Below are 16,137 nucleotides of genomic sequence, written 5' to 3' on the forward strand. Positions count from 1 at the left end.
GCTCAACAGACACATGTACCAGATCATGGATGAGCTGGGCCAGTTCGTGAAGAACATGCCTCAGGAATTCAAGCAAAGAGCTGAACACCTGGTCGAGGAGGGGAAGAATGTGGCAAATTCTTGCCTCAAAACTGCCCTGGACGGAGCAGACACTTCCAGCAGACTCATGATGATGGGCATCACGGAAAGGAGACAAGCCTGGCTCAAGATTTCACGCTTCAAGCCGGAAGTGCAACACAGCATCCTGAACACCCCGTTCAACGGAGAAACATTGTTCGGGCCCCAGTTGATGAGAAGCTCAGCCAACTGAAGAAGGATAACGAGACTGCAAGATCCATGGGGGCGTTACTAAAAAAAGGCACCCTGTCACGAAGACCTAACGGGAGGGGAGGAAACCAGCCAGGAACATCACACCAGGCGTTCCAACAAACCCACCAGGCAGACACCCAGACACAGCAGGGTCAACAAAAGCAGTCCTGGCAGTACCAGCCAAAAGGCCAGTCCTTTCGCGGGAGAGGAAATGGATGTGGACAGAATAAGAGAGGGGGACAACAACCCACCTCTAAGTGACTTAAGCAAGCTCCATGTGCCCACCCAAACAAAAACTCCCAGGGTGGAGCACAAACAAAACAGACAGGAGTTGCACAAACTAAACACCTGCGAGCATGTAAGACCAGTGGGAGGAAGACTAAAGCATTTCTTCCAGGAGTGGAAGAGAATTACTTCAGACAAATGGGTTCTCAACATCATACAGTTCGGGTACTGCATAGAGTTGGAAGGGAAACCAACAAACAGAAAACCGAAAAGAAGACCACTAGCAAAGAAAGAGCTAGAGCGCCTTCAAGAAGAAGCAAGAGAGCTCCTGCAGAAGCAGGCCATAGAACCAGTGCCTTACAGAGAAAGGAACAGCGGCGTGTACTCAACGTACTTCCTGGTACCAAAGGTAGACGAAACAATGAAACCCATCCTGGACCTAAGATTCTTGAACAAATTCATAAGAACGCAAAAGTTCAAAATGGCCTCCCTGCAAGAGGTACTTCCTCAATTGCAAGGAGGGGACTTCATGGTCACCATAGACCTCAAGGATGCCTACCTGCACATCCCAATGAACAGAGGGCACAAGCATCTGCTCAGATTCACCATCGGAGAAGACCACTACCAGTTCATAACCCTGGCGTTTGGCCTCAAATCGGCACCAAGGGTCTTCACAAAGTGCCTCGCAGCAGTCGCAGCACACCTACGAAGGGAAGGAATACACGTATACCCTTACCTGGATGACTGGCTAATAAAAGCAAGCTCATACTGGGGAATGCCCTATGGATAGACTGGTCCAGGACATTTGCTTACGCTTTTCCCCCGATACCGCTGATGCACAAGGTACTCAGCAAGTGCAGAACGAGCAACATGACCCTGATACTGGTCGCACCGCAGTGGGCCAGGCAGACATGGTACTCGCAGATCATGGAGATGACACAGTGTACACCCCACAGATTCGGGAGAAGAAAGGACCTACTCTCCATGCAAAACGGAGAGGTGCTGCACCCAGAGCCAGAGAGCCTGAGCCTAGTAGCATGGTTCCTGAAGACATAGAGTTTGCGCATTTGAAACTGCCCGAAAGCACCCTGAGAGTACTTCGGGAGGCACGAAGGCCCAGCACACGGAAGTGCTATGTATCAAAATGGAAGCGATTTACATTGTGGTGCGGGAGAGAAAAGCTACACAATAAGATGCAGAAGGACTCGACCGTGCTAAAGTACCTCACGCACCTGCTCGACAAGAACCTAAGCTCATCCTCATTAAGAGTTCACTTAGCAGCGATAGCCGCTTACACAAGGGGAGAAACGTGCAAGAGTTTCTTCACATCACAAGTCATTAGGAGATTCCTGGAGGGAGCAAAAAGGATCGCACCACCAAAGAGGGTGCCGCCACCTGCATGGAACCTGAAGCTAGTCCTAACGGAACTCATGAAAGAGCCTTTCGAGCCACTACACAAGGCCTCCCTAGAAATGCTGACCATGAAAACAGCTTTCCTGGTAGCAAACACCTCACTACGCAGAGTGAGCGAGCTACAGGCACTAACGCTACAAGAACCCTACATCCAGACACACAAATATAGGGTAGTGAGGAGAACGGACCCACACTTCATGCCAAAGGTGGTGTCAAGATTCCACATGAACCAGACTATACAAATACCAAGTTTCTTCCAAAAACCAGCCACTAGCGCTGAACGGGCTCTGCACACCCTAGACGCCAGAAGGGCAGTCATGCACTACATTGAGAGAACAAAAGGACACAGGAAAACAAAACAGTTCTTTGTGTCCTTCGCTAACAGTTTCATGGGGAAACCAGTAACTAAAGCAACCATTGCACGATGGATCGCTCAAACAATACAGTTCTGCCACAAGCGAGCAGGACAGGAACTAGCAGAGGGGACACGCGCCCACTCTACCAGGAAGAAGGGAACTACAATAGCCTTCCTAGGTAACACACCCATTCAGGACATATGCCTGGTGGCAACATGGGCTTCAGTGCACACGTTCACGAAGCACTTCTGTATGGATATACAGATGAACAAGGAACCACAAGTCGGACAATAGGTGCTTCAACACATATTCAATAACCAACGCTCACCTTCCACCCAGCCGCCACAAACATGATAAACCGCTGCAAAGTCTATGCACAGCATAGTGAATCCAGAAAGATTCACGCTGCAAAACGAATAGTTTCTTACCTGTCGGTGTAGTTTTGCAGCTTGAAGATCTTTCTGGATTCACTAGCGAACCCACCCACCTCCGCCAGAAAGATGAGGCTGGAGAAAAAAGGTGGTTAAAAACAGAGACAATACTGAAACAAGACGCCTTAAAGGTTAAAGCGGTGAATAACTTAGTGGAAAATTGCCATAACTTCGGTAACAGAACAAACACGAAAAAAAGAATCCGAAGATGGCGCCCAAGAGTGGGAGCTTCCGCAGGAAGCGTGCCGACGTCACCGGAAATACACCAAGAGGTGAGACGCCGACGCCCACCTGGGCTACAAAAAAAACCAAAGAAAAGACTACGATTCCGGACCCAACCACAAGACCGCGGAATAATGCACAGCATAGTGAATCCAGAAAGATCTTCAAGCTGCAAAACTACACCGACAGGTAAGAAACTATTTGTTTCTAGGTGTTACGCTATGGGAGGAACATGTTCGTACAAACAGGAGACAGGAGGAAATGACAAAGTTTTTGAAAAAGACCTGCTACGTCATGTTTCTTGTTTGCTTCTAGCTGACTCTTCTTGTGACATCTACCTGCTCTCGCTGGTTATTATATAGCAGCACTTGACAGCACTACGTAGGTGGAAGCAGGATGTGCCAGGCGCTGCAAGCTGCATCCCTTACGGCCTTCACGCCACTACTGGCTGACCAGTATCTGCTTCCCTGGACCGCACAATTCCACACCTTTCGTTCCCTCCTGGTTCCTCGGAGGCAGGAGAATCCCATAGCAAACAGTTACTCCTAGCCTGAGTCGCCTGTGTGGGTCTGTGGAAGCACGTAAAATGGCTGACAGCAAGTTGGGGCTTGAGAAGCCTTTTTCGCAACAGCATTTAAAGTCCAAAATGTATTTGAAAGCCTCTAGAAAATATTTGACACTATTGTAGCCAAGTTAATTACTATAGAGAGAATGCTGAAGGTTTTGACTACTAGAATTAGAATTGTAAGGCTGGGCATCAGCAAGCAGAGATCTTCTGAATGTGAAAGTCGAAAATATGCATTACTCCACCAGCTAAACATTGAAAGGATAGGGGAAATATTGTTTCCTGAACATTTAGGCTTTCCCTTTTCCTCCATTTGTTCATCCTCTCCCCTTTTTATTTTTGAAAAATCATCAGAGAACCACTGAATAAGTTGTGGTGATATATTCTTTTTTTGGGCGAAAATATGCCCGTCAGGGTTTTTCTTAACAAGGGGTAACACAGTCCAGTTCGCTAGCAAGAGGCATTGTAATCTCTGTGCTAAATTACCATATGAGCACCTTCTGACTCCTTTCTATTGTTGCGCTTTGTTCATTAATCTGGTGCTCAGGGATAGACTTAAGGAACAAGAGAGAGACTTGTTGTGTACATTTTGTAATTATCAGTCTTTTGACTAAATTATATGTTTTATTACGATTGTACCTCAACGTGTGAAACAATATGTTAAGGATACTTGCTTCAAAAAAGCCTTGATGTTGACCACAAACGGTTTAAGTTGTGTTTGAGGCTATCTTTTCTTTAATTTTGGCAGGCCTGACTGCTAGATTAGCAAATGATCCATTTCATGTTTGTCACCTTCTGCCAATGCCAGATTTTTATTAAACCGAATAAAAATTTTGTAACATATATTTTCACTCTTCCATTTGTAAGCGTGAGCTGAATATCTTGACCTACAATGAGATGCTGGCAAAACAACATAGACAAAAGATACGCTTTGAGGTTATGAGGGGAAGAGAGTTGAAAAATACATTTTTATAAAGTTGGACTGCAAGGATTAAGGAAAGCAACAGACAAGCTTTGGGGGGGTCAACATAGAATGCAGGTAGCAGAGATTTGAAGAGGGAAGCATTGCAAAAGTTAGAAAGCAAGACAACACATTCACTCCCTTGGAGTGCTAAAAGTAAAGGAAAAGAAGTGGTTCCCTATATATGAGCAACCATTTCCTTTGTTTTAGCCTTTCATAGGAGAGATACCAACGAATCGAATATTTTAGAGTTTCCTACCCAATAACAATTTTAAAACATTTTTCTGACCATTCACATTTCATTTTATGTATGGAGACATGGAAATGCAGTGATGGAATTTGAGGTTATGTGTTTGAAGAAGGCTCTTCCTCGAACCATAAAGTTTTTGTATTTGGGAATTAATATCTAGCCAGGCTTTAGTGACACACAATCTGGCCATGACAGCAGCAAAAAGCACTACCTGTCATGTACAGTTTGAACATCTGATGTATATCCAAAAGGATTTATGTTGGGTAAAGAATAAAGTGGTGCCCCCAAACAATTCTTTCTTCTGTAAATACCAGTTTCCAGCATTTTTATTCATATCACTCTTAAGAATGAGTTAATTATTTTAACCCCTGGAATTCCACAGCGAAATTAGTTTGAATATGGTCCGCAGCCCATTGATTCAACCTTTTCGGGGTGTAATATAGATCATATGCTAGTTTGAATTGATAAGCCTTCAAACTACAAGTATTAACAAAAGAATAACCAATTTTAACGCTGTCAATACTCTGTGTGCGCTACGTTTTGCATTCCATTTCTCTGTATGTTCCGCTACAAATAAATTGTATAAGTGCTTAATCGTCCCCTTTTGTTGAGGGAGGTGCCAGCATGTCCATTAAGGCGATAGGTGCCAACCTAATATCATGGGTGGTAATTGCTTAATGTATTGGTATTCTAGTTAAGACTTATACAATGTATGTGAAATTACATAGCTAGAAACAACTCTTCTGAATGAAAATAATACTCCTGCCTCATAAAATTGGTCAATTTGGCTGATGGTGAAATTTTGCCTGAGTCTGATAAAAGCATCATGAGAGAGACTCCGCAACTTGGGATTGAACCAAAGAGACATATACCTAGTGATCCGAGAGACCGAAAACCTTTTAGCCCATGCTCACTAGAAATGTTTGTAAACAGTGAGTCTTAAACTTAGTACGTTTTTAGAAAAATAAGATAGTTAAAAAAAAAATTCTAATTGAGTAGAAAGATCACTGTATTAATCACATGATGGTAGAGGTGTTTCTGATATACTGAATGCCTATGGAATACTTTAGCCTAATGCTGCCCAATAGTATCTTACAGATGGTGGTGACCACCCAACATTTGATAGAGGTCATTTTGAGTAGCGTTTTGCTCAACAAGGTTTCATGTTCCACCATAGTAACTAGTCCAAAATGATTCTACTCGATTGAAGAAAGCTGCTGAGATGAGTAGAGGAATTTTATGAAATAGTTGTAGAAACTGCATCCACAAAATCATTTCAATGATAACACAACGACCCACGGTCTCAATCGAGAGACTATCCCCACTTCGACAGCAGCAAGTTGGAAACAAAAGTGACTTATAATTGAAAGCTGTAGCGTTAAAATAATGAACCACATGTCGGACAAAGGTACAAAACAGGTCCATTCCGGTGTCCTGTATATGTGCAGTTGACTTATTACACTTTGAGCGGAAAAAATAGGTTTCTCTGAGTGGATAACATTTGTGAGGTTATTAAGTTGTGTAGTATCCGAGTTTCTGATTGTAACATTTACTGTCTTCCACCTCATTCGGTGTACCTCATATTATTGTTTGTAATACAATTTTTGGATTTTCATTAATGCACAGGGAAGTCCAACTCCTGAAAGTTCTTGCAAATCATAGGGCCATTTTATCTATTACCTTTTATATTTAATAGTCTTTTCTGAACTTGAGGTAGCCAGAATATATACCCGCTGCAGGTATTTACATTTTTGTGATTGTGTAAATATGCAGGGAGAGGGATAGAAATTTGTCAAAGTATTGTTTCCACACAGATAATCCTTGAAATTGATGAAATCTCTAGAATTTCTTTGCCACCAATTTGCCTTTCTTCAGACTAAATTCTGTACAATAGCTACTGAGTGACTCTCACAGTCCCCGTCACTCCTTGAAACATCCTGCTGCCATAGTCATCACCAACATCTCTTCTTGTCTTCTAAACCCACACCTTCTTTGACTGAACCTTGTCCTACCCCAGATGCCGGTCAACCGAGAGCTCAAAAAAGAATAAATACTCACTTCATTATTAAAGCTGTTGTAGTAAACTGGACTGAGCAAGGCTTGACTAGATACTGTATTGTAATTGCATTAGGAAAGAACTGACTAAGCCTGACGTGTTGTTGAAGGCCTCATTTGCTCTTACTTTTGCCACAAAACACATTGTACCTCTGAACAGTAACACTATAATAAACTATCTTTTGAATATCCTTCATTTCGTGGTTTGAGTGCCTCTCTTCATATCGTCTGACTACTTTGGCTAGACTCCATGAATTTTCCCCAGCATGTTTTTAATGATTGGCTACAAATGGAGCCCCTAAAACATTAAGCACTCCTGTACCTGATGGTGTTCCACAAGGTACAGTGGTTTCTTTAATGTTGTCCAACTTCCTCATACATCCACTTTGCGATATTCATAAGTGTATGTGATGCACACTTCAAGCATCTAAAAATTATTTTTGTGTTTCAAAAATGGTTGCATGTTTTTCTTTTTTTTAAATATACAGGTTATTTGTGTTCACTGTCTTGCATAAAAATCATTCTGTGGTATTTTAAAGTTGATGTGATCCTGCCGGGATATCTTCCTACAATTAGTGTGGAAAATACACTAAAAAGCAGAGCTCTGAGAGCATAAAGATTAGAGGCCACTTGAAAACACAAGATGGTTGCATTTGTGTTGTTCTTTCATTGATGTATTTATATCTGTGACAGGAATCCAAGTAAAATTGGAAAGAATGAGTAGCAAGTGCATTAGATACTCACTGCTCTGGAGTCCCCATCCAGTATAGCCATCTCAGCTCACATTTAAAGCTTATTAGCTGCAATCAGTTAATGAGTGTTTGTTACATGTTTAATTTTTTATTTTCAAAGTAGGTAAAGATGACATTGTAAACAAACTATTAAGAAACTTTAAATCTACAGTGTGTTTTAACTTTGTCGTTTTTAAAAGGGAAAGCAAGTACATTCCACCTGGGCAGAGAAATCGAGATGTCATTTCATGGGGTGGCCATAGTGGACGGCAGAACTCTCCTAGGATCGGCCAGTCTGGATCAGGACCCACACCTTCTAGAACTGGATCCCATTCTTCTGACTTTAGTCCTAGCGCTGGAGCAGACCAAAGAGTTGTAAATGGAGGTAAGAAACAACATTATTTTTTATTGTTGTTAAACATCTTGGGTTAGGCATGTTCCTTCTGTATTTCCAGAATTGGATTTTTTTTTTAATTTAAACAGTCTAGCAACTTGAAAATATACTAATTTGTGTGAGCATTTTTGGTAATATTTTGTGAAATCTTTAAACATGCTCTGCATTTGGAGTGGTTAAATGTGTGTACACTTTTGAGGATTAGAAGTAGCCTGTCTCTACACTGATTGGATCAATAAACTATACACTATGCTGACATTCGTTATACATTCTTAGTATTAAGCATGATTTTACCCAAAGATTTGATATTTGATGTAAGAATAATGGCTTAAGAGGAATTTAAGTGTTCTGTGATGTTATGATTTAAGTGGTTACATAAAGGTATGTGGTATCAGTGTAGATCCATCCTCCAGGATATTATATCTTTAATTCGGTCTACCCTAACCTTCACTGTTTTTAACCTATAGTTTGTCATGAGTAGATAATCTGGTTCCAGTTGGAATATTTTTTCAGGCCCTTCACCAAAACCCTCTGTGATTTTGGGTTAATCTTTCAGTGTATCGCTCATACGGTGAAGCTTTCCTGTCTCCGCTCCCTCTGCACACTTTGGTTTCTGCAATACTGTTGTAACCTAGAGGAACACATGATACTGTTCTGGGACATTATCTCATGTCAAGGTATTCCTGCTACATGATAAACGCTAACTGTAAAGTTCTCTATAATTGCGGGAGGTAGTTTGCACCCATATCTAACATCTGGCAAAAAAATAGTCTTTCACTAAATAAGTGCACCTAAATGTTTTGCTATCCACATTTATATAGGACTGTCTACAATTAATATTGTACAGTTGTGCATTCTTGATCTGAACGCACTTTTTAAATTAATCTAGGTTTCCTAATAGTCAGTTGTGTATGGTTATGTTTGCTTAGAGATTTTTTTAATGGCGATTTTAATAATGTGTGTTAATGTGAATGTGAATGTAAAATGAGTTTCATCCAGATGAATATATTTGTAATATTATGTGCCTGGCTGGGTATGCTAACGACTTTGGCTTTTTTCTACATTTGTTTGATTGGTTGTCCTTTGCAAATTGTTTTCTAGACCTGCATTGCTGGTTGAACAGGTGAAGCACTAGCATAGACATTTATGTGCCACAGAGAGAGTTATGCAATGGCCATAAATACTTGCACATTGCTGTCCTATCTTTAGCTCCACTTCCTGCGTCCTCAACCTGCTTTAGATCGTAAAAACGTATTAACTCAATACTTGGATACAAAGGGAGGATTAACTGTTCCCATGAGAAGAAAGAAGGATGTCTGCTGTCGCGTGTAGGTAGAGATTAGTCTCTTAAAGGGAGGATCTTCCTATTTGGAAGATGGACCCCTCATAACACCCAGATGGGTGTCATGCTTCATCATTGGGCTTTGTCTGCTCTTGGGGCAGGCGCTGCCATGTCCCATGGGCCTTGCTAGCGACTCTTTCACAGAGATATTCTCTTTAAGCCGTTAGGGTGAGTGCGGTGTGAGAACAGTGATTAAAACTACCTAAGGATTGTCAAAACAAGGCATGGGTATTGGCATGATTAACAAATGGTAATGTAAAATAGCTGTCACAGTTTTGAAATGGACTGTGACAGTTTCCACACTCCTATCATTACATCCAAGCTTGCAGCAGAGCAGAGTAGAAGTCACTGTCTTTTTCTGGTCCTGAAGAAACACCATGCATCCCTCCTGGACTAATAGATGTGAAACATGTCAACCTTTTAAGTACCCTTCGAATTTGAATTTGAATTTTAATGAATTTCTAAAGCGCACTGTTACCGAGACGGTTTCCTGGCGCTAGACAGCGGAGAACCAGAGGGGTCGGGGACGGAGACTAAACTGCTGGAGAACTGGGAAACAGGAAGGTTTTGAGGTGTTTACGGAATTCTACATATGAAGTAGAAGCTCTGAGGTAAAAAGGGAGGGAGTTCCAGAAGGAGGGGGCTAGGACCGCGAATCTCGCCCCCCCAGACATCATCTTCTTGAAGCGTGGAACTGTCAGAAGAGCCTGGTGAGAGGAACGAAGCTCTCTAGCCGGGAGGTAAGGAGATATAATCTCACAAAGAAAGGCAGGGGCAGTCCCAGATCTGGCCTGGTAGGTCATGCAGCCCAGCTTGAAAAGAGCCCTCTCCTTCACCGGTAGCCAATGCAGGGATTGCAACAAAGGGGTGGCATGATGAAATTTGGGGAGTCCATAAATCAGGCGGGCAGCCTGATTTTGTATCTGCTGCAGTCGGTGGATCAAATAGTCTGGGGCGCCGTTATAGACCACATTCCCATAGTCAAGGCGCGATAGCACCATGGCCATGAGAATGAGCTTCAGGGCTGGGGCAGAAAAAAAACGGGAAACCTTGCGGATAGTGCGGAGGGAGAAGAAACAGGAGGACACCACCGATGAAACCTGTGTGTGAAGCGAAAGCTGGGAGTTGATAAAGATGCCCAGGGTTTTGACCTTGGGAACCGGGGAGGGGGGGGAACCAAGTGAGTCGGGCCAGAAAGACGGGGACCAAGGACTGCAACCACCCCCGGTCAAAACCAACTCAGTTTTGTCGGGATTTAACTTGAGGTGGTTGCAGTTCATCCAATTTTGGATGAAAAGCATCACCCTCTGAAAATTCTGGGCAGAAGAAGGGGAATGGGAGAGGTTAAAGATAAGTTGGAGGTCGTCGGCGTAATTGAACACCGAGACCTCCATCTGCTGTAAAGAAAAAAATGAGGGGTGAGATGTATAAATTAAATAACAAGGGGGACAAAGAGGAGCCCTGGGGAACGCCGCATGTTACTCTACGGGGAGGGGCGGCAAAACCTGCCAGGTGGACAGCCTGCTCCCTGTCAGTTAGAAAAGACCGGAGCCAAGCGTGGGCCGTGCCCCCAATGCCCGCCGCCTCGACACGGGTCAATAAGATGTCATGGTCTACCGTGTCGAACGCGGCGGACAGATCGAGGAGGACCAGGGCCTGGGGGAGGCAGGTGTCAATGCCCTCCCTCAGTTTGTCCATCACCGACACTACCACCTTCTCGGTTGAGTGCAGCGGACGAAAGCTAGCCTGACAAGGGGAGAGGCGGCCTGTGGACTCCACAAAGGAACTCAGAGTCCGGGTGACATGAGCCTCTGAGACCTTCGCCAAGTAAGGGAGCAGGGAAATGGGACGATAGTTGGCAGGCATAGATGGATCGGCGCCTGCCTTTTTTAGGATGGGAATGATAACAGCTGATTTGTGGGCAGTTGGGACAATACCAGAAGTAAGGGAGTGGTTGATGAGTGTAAGTGGAGGGGAGTAACAGCTGGAAAAGATCTCGTTTAGGGCAAACGCCGGGCCGATGTCGTGAGGTGATCCCGATTTAACCCGAGCCAATAAAGGAAGAAGGGTTTCCCGTGTCAGGGAGGGGAAGTGAGTGAGGAGTGGGGCAACGGGGAGCGGTGGGGTAGTGGACGGAGTAGGGAGAGAGGGAGGGATGTTAGCCTTGATGAGCGCCACTTTCTCTATAAAAAAAAGAGTTGAGAGAGTTACAGAGTGATTGAGACGGGGGGATTTTGGAGATCACCCTGTCAGAAGCAGCAAGCTCATGTACCGTGGCAAATATTTCCTTTGGTTGATTTTCCGCTGCCAGAATTTTACCAGAAAAGTACTCAGCTTTAGCAGTTAAAATATCTTGTTTGTATTCCTTGAGAACAAGGCAGTACTTAGCTTTGAGAAGGGGGCAGTAGTTGCGACGCCATGCTCGTTCTGCTCTACGCGCCACCAGTTTCTTGTCTTTGAGGAGGGGAGAGAACCACCTGTTGGCAGCGTGAGCAAGCTTAATAGCGACTCTTTTGAGGGGAACAATGCGGTTGCATGCCTTTAACAGCCAGGTGTTGATGGCTGTGAGCTGAGAGGGGAGGGGTAGGTCACTAAGCTCAGGGCAAGATGCCGCAAGGGAAGAGCAGACATCAGGGAGGTCGGCCTTGTCCCACTTTCTAAACCAGGTGTTTTTGGGCAGTGGGGGTTTAGGCGGGCGTCCAAGGTTGAGTGCAAAGGAAATGAGATGGTGATCTGACCATGGACAGGGCGAGATGATAGGGGAGTTGGTAGGAATGTTGAGGGTCCATATTTGGTCGAGCTGATGACCAAAGGAGTGGGTGGGTGTGGAGAGCTGGGGAAGGAAATTAAGACTAGTGAGTAGGGCAGTGAACTCCTTAGATCTGGCGTCCTCGGCCGGGTCATTCGGCCAATAATTTAGATCCCCGAGGAGCAGGACTGCGGAGTTGTTCACTACTAGCGTAGCCAGTAGGTCCTCCATGGAACCAAGGAATTGGGGCGTGGGCTGGGGGGGACGATAGATCAAGACACAGGTCAAGGGAACCCCAAATGAGATAGAGCGGACTACTAGACAGTCCACGGCGGGAATAGGGGAAAAGGGGAGAATTTTGAAGTGAAAATCAGTATGGGTGATCAGGGCGACGCCTCCACCTGTCTTTGCCCCGGGGCGATCCATTCTGATGGCCGAATAGGTCGGGGGCAGCATGGCCAAGAGGCTCGGAAGAGAGTCGTCCCTAAACCAGGTTTCCGTGAGAAACAATAGGTGGGGTTGACAAGAGTCAAGCAGGTGAAATAGCTCTAGTTGATGGGCGACCGCCGACCTGGTATTCAGAAGGATCGCATTAGTGGTGGACTGGGGGGTGCCGTGAGGGATGGGGGCGAGGGAGGATGGCAGGTGGACAGAGGCAGGTAGGGCATCAGGCAGCTGATGAGATGGCAAATCAGGACGTGACTGAGTAGAGGGAAACCTGCATAGCCCAAGGGAGGTGATGCACTCTAACACTGTAGGGGCTGGAGGACGCAAATGACAGAATGAGAGCATGGTGGCCGGGGGGTAGCTGATGACTGGAGGGGCAGAGAGACGGGCCCCTAGCCCCGGCCAGCCGCAGACGGGCGCAGACGGGCTTAACTCAGGCGCAACTCCGGCGCGCCTTCGTCGCGCCCGCTGCGCTCGTCCGCTGCGCTGACACATGCTGCCCGTATAAGTAGGGAGTAGCGTGGGGGGAGTGGCTCTGACGTCCACTGGGCTTGGAACCCAAGCCAAGATGGCGCCCGCGATCGTGTCCCTCCCACTGCACACAACCCACAGCGGACTCCAAGACCCCTAGGATCGAGAATGCAGGTTAGGCAACCTTTTAACTTTGAACACAGTGGGTTAAAGGGAAAAAAGCAATAATGATTAAAACAATGCGCAGCTCGCAATCAGCAGCGCGTGAAGTTTAAAAAAACGGAGGCTGTGTCCACAGCTCCTCGGCAGTGCAGGTAAGACCCTCTGCCACCGGGTCAATCGCTATCACCTGCCGAGGGCGGGGACTGCCACTAAGTAGGGAGCAGCGTGGGGGGAGTGGCTCTGACGTCCACTGGGCTTGGAACCCAAGCAAAGATGGCGCCCGCGATCGTGTCCCTCCCACTGCACACAACCCACAGCGGACTCCAAGACCCCTAGGATCGGGAATGCAGGTTAGGCAACCTTTTAACTTTGAACACAGTGGGTTAAAGGGAAAAAAGCAATAATGATTAAAACAATGCGCAGCTCGCAATCAGCAGCGCGTGAAGTTTAAAAAAACGGAGGCTGTGTCCACAGCTCCTCGGCAGTGCAGGTAAGACCCTCTGCCACCGGGTCAATCGCTATCCCTTCACGTGTGGAAACTGTCACTGTTCATTACACACCTGTGACAGCCTTTTCACATTACCATTTTTTACCCCTGCCAAGGAGGTCACATATTAAAAACTTGTTTTGACACATCTTCTGTATAATTAATAACTATTCTTACCACACACACTCTACCCTAGATTCACAGACCCACTCTCACCCTTAAGGGTTAAAGAGAAGATCTCCGCCAAAGAGCCCTCTAGCGGGGCCCGTAGGACATTGCAGCACCTGCTCCACGAGGAGACAAAGACCACTGTTGCAGCATGACACCCATCTGGGAGTGAGAGGGCTCTGTCTTCCATTTAGGAAGACCCTCCCCTTAACTGCCTCATCTCCACCTACTAGTCACAACAGACATCTTTCTTTCTTCTAATAGAAACAGATAACCCTCTCTTTATATCCATATATCTCTTTCATGGGAGCATGGGTTCTGGACCTTCATCTTGATCCTATTCCCTCCGTCTACTTTTTGATTGATTTACTCAATACTTGCCAACCCTGTTGTTTTATGAGGCATACTTTTCAATACAGTAGCCTCCCAACTAGCCGGAGTCATCCTGCAGTTGTGGGAAAGGTATGTATTGAGCCTGTTAATAGGAGAAATCCATCACCCTGAATGAAGAGAATTGCCACCAAGTAATTACCATGAAGTAAATCAGTGTAGTAGTCTGAAGCTAGTGCCTGACAAATTCTGCTTGTTGTTCCTTCTCAACAAGCAGCTTTAACGTTTAAGTAGTTTTGAAGAGCAAATGCATATCAAAATTGAACCCTGCATGACACGATATATGAAGACTAAGAACACTACATCAGAGTATTTGAATAAGCAAGAAGCAGGGCATTAATAGGGGATGTGCTTGATGTGGTAAACCTCTAGAAATGGACAAAAGTGTAATTTTTTATTCTTTAAAACATTTTTATTAGAGTTTTATATAGCGCGAACTAGACCCGAATTGGGTATCAAGAGCGCTTTACATGAGCATCAGTTTCGTTACAGAAGGACACATTCATTTTTGGTAGACACAAGGAGATTAAGTGATTTGCCCAGAATCACAGGATGTTGAGCATCGTTGCCGAGACTCGAACCCGATTCCCCAGCTTTGTGGTCGACCGTTCTAGCCGTAAGGCTACATCCTGGTGACACCTATATAAAGCTAAAATATTATTATGTAAAATCATTATCTATAAAGTTAGAAATCGGGTAACCTGTTGACTGAGGTGTGAGCCATGTTCAAGCAGCAACCACAGTCCTAGTTAGGGTAAGGCACTAGCAAACACCAAATTAACCTGGGCTCAACCCCTCCCCCACCCCAGTAGCTAGGCACAGAGCAGTCAGGCTTAACTTAGAGGTAATGTGTAAAGTATTTCTGTAACGCTTCAACCTGTCAAAATACCACACAAAAAGGATCACAGACCTATTACAACAGTAGATCTCAATGTAATAAATAAAACAAGACTAAAGCAACACATATCTAATCAGTAGAACCAGAGTAAAGAATAGACTGTAAAATAGCACCTAAAAGCATAAAGCACTATCTGGTTGTACTGGACCGAGTCATAGTCAAAACTTAAAGCTGACCTCAATATCGCATGGATCAGCTACAGTCCCAGATTAGTCCCTTTGAAGATTTAATTTACCTTCTCAAGCTTTGTTCCAAGAGTCTCGTCTGCGTTGGAAGAAGGTCACTGGGGCACGGAAAATATCGCTGGTGGTGAGCAGCATGCAGTGAGTAACAGGTTGGGCATCACGGCCGGGTGGGCTGGTACTTTGCTTTGGCGGTCCTCGGTGGGCAATCAATGCTTGCAGGGTAAAGATACTGGCTTGCTGGGCTTTGCACTGATTTTTTTATGTGAACGGCATGGTTTCTGTGCGAACAAGCCCATTCACTGTTGCGACATGCCTAAAAGCTTGAATTTAAGAACCATAGCTAGGGCCCTGTTTCTGGAAGGTGAGAAAAGCCTCTAGACGGTGTCCTTGAAGTGCATGGAATTCCTTACCTGTCCTGTCTCAATCTGGCTGAAGTGACAATTCAGAGTTGTTAAGCCCTTTGTGTGGAGGCCGGGCTCACAGCCTATTCAAGTGTAAGTGAAGCTGGGCCCAGCTCCTCCCTCCCGTCCTGCCAGTGATGGCCCATCCATTCACACTTAAGCTCCTATTGTGTGTGGCTGTCTAGGAAGAATACACAACGCCCAGCTGCCATCTTCTCCCAGTCATGTGACCAGAGACAGACTGCAAGCACCAAATGGCTAACGCAAGAAAATGCCAACTTTCTGAAAGTGGCATTTTCAGAATTGTAATTTAAAATCCAATATCACCATAAGTTAAGATTTTAAATTAGGATTCCAGAGATGCTAAACATGAACCCATTACCTCTTCCCATTTGGGAATTATACTTCTAAAATGTAACAAGGCAACTCCAATGTTATCCTGTGGGAGAGATAAGCCTTGCAGTAGTGAAAAAAGACTCATTTTTTTGCTGCCAGGACACTACCTTGATCTACCCTAGGGGTAAC

The 16,137-nt window shown here is 45.0% G+C and overlaps 1 protein-coding gene across 19 annotated transcripts in view; it reads left to right on the forward strand.

Annotated features, from left to right (window-relative positions):
• The window catches only part of ATXN2 (ataxin 2), a 1,876,777-nt gene that overhangs the window by 490,760 nt on the left and 1,369,880 nt on the right, over positions 1-16,137 (forward strand). For all 19 annotated transcript variants that reach the window (XM_078667457.1, XM_078667461.1, XM_078667458.1 and 16 more), the window contains one exon: positions 7,719-7,903. In XM_078667457.1, the coding sequence (XP_078523583.1) occupies positions 7,719-7,903 (185 nt within the window). The remainder of the gene's footprint in view (positions 1-7,718; positions 7,904-16,137) is intronic.

This window comes from Lissotriton helveticus, chromosome 11, assembly GCF_964261635.1.
Source record: "Lissotriton helveticus chromosome 11, aLisHel1.1, whole genome shotgun sequence".
NCBI classification, from domain to species: Eukaryota; Metazoa; Chordata; class Amphibia; order Caudata; family Salamandridae; genus Lissotriton; species Lissotriton helveticus.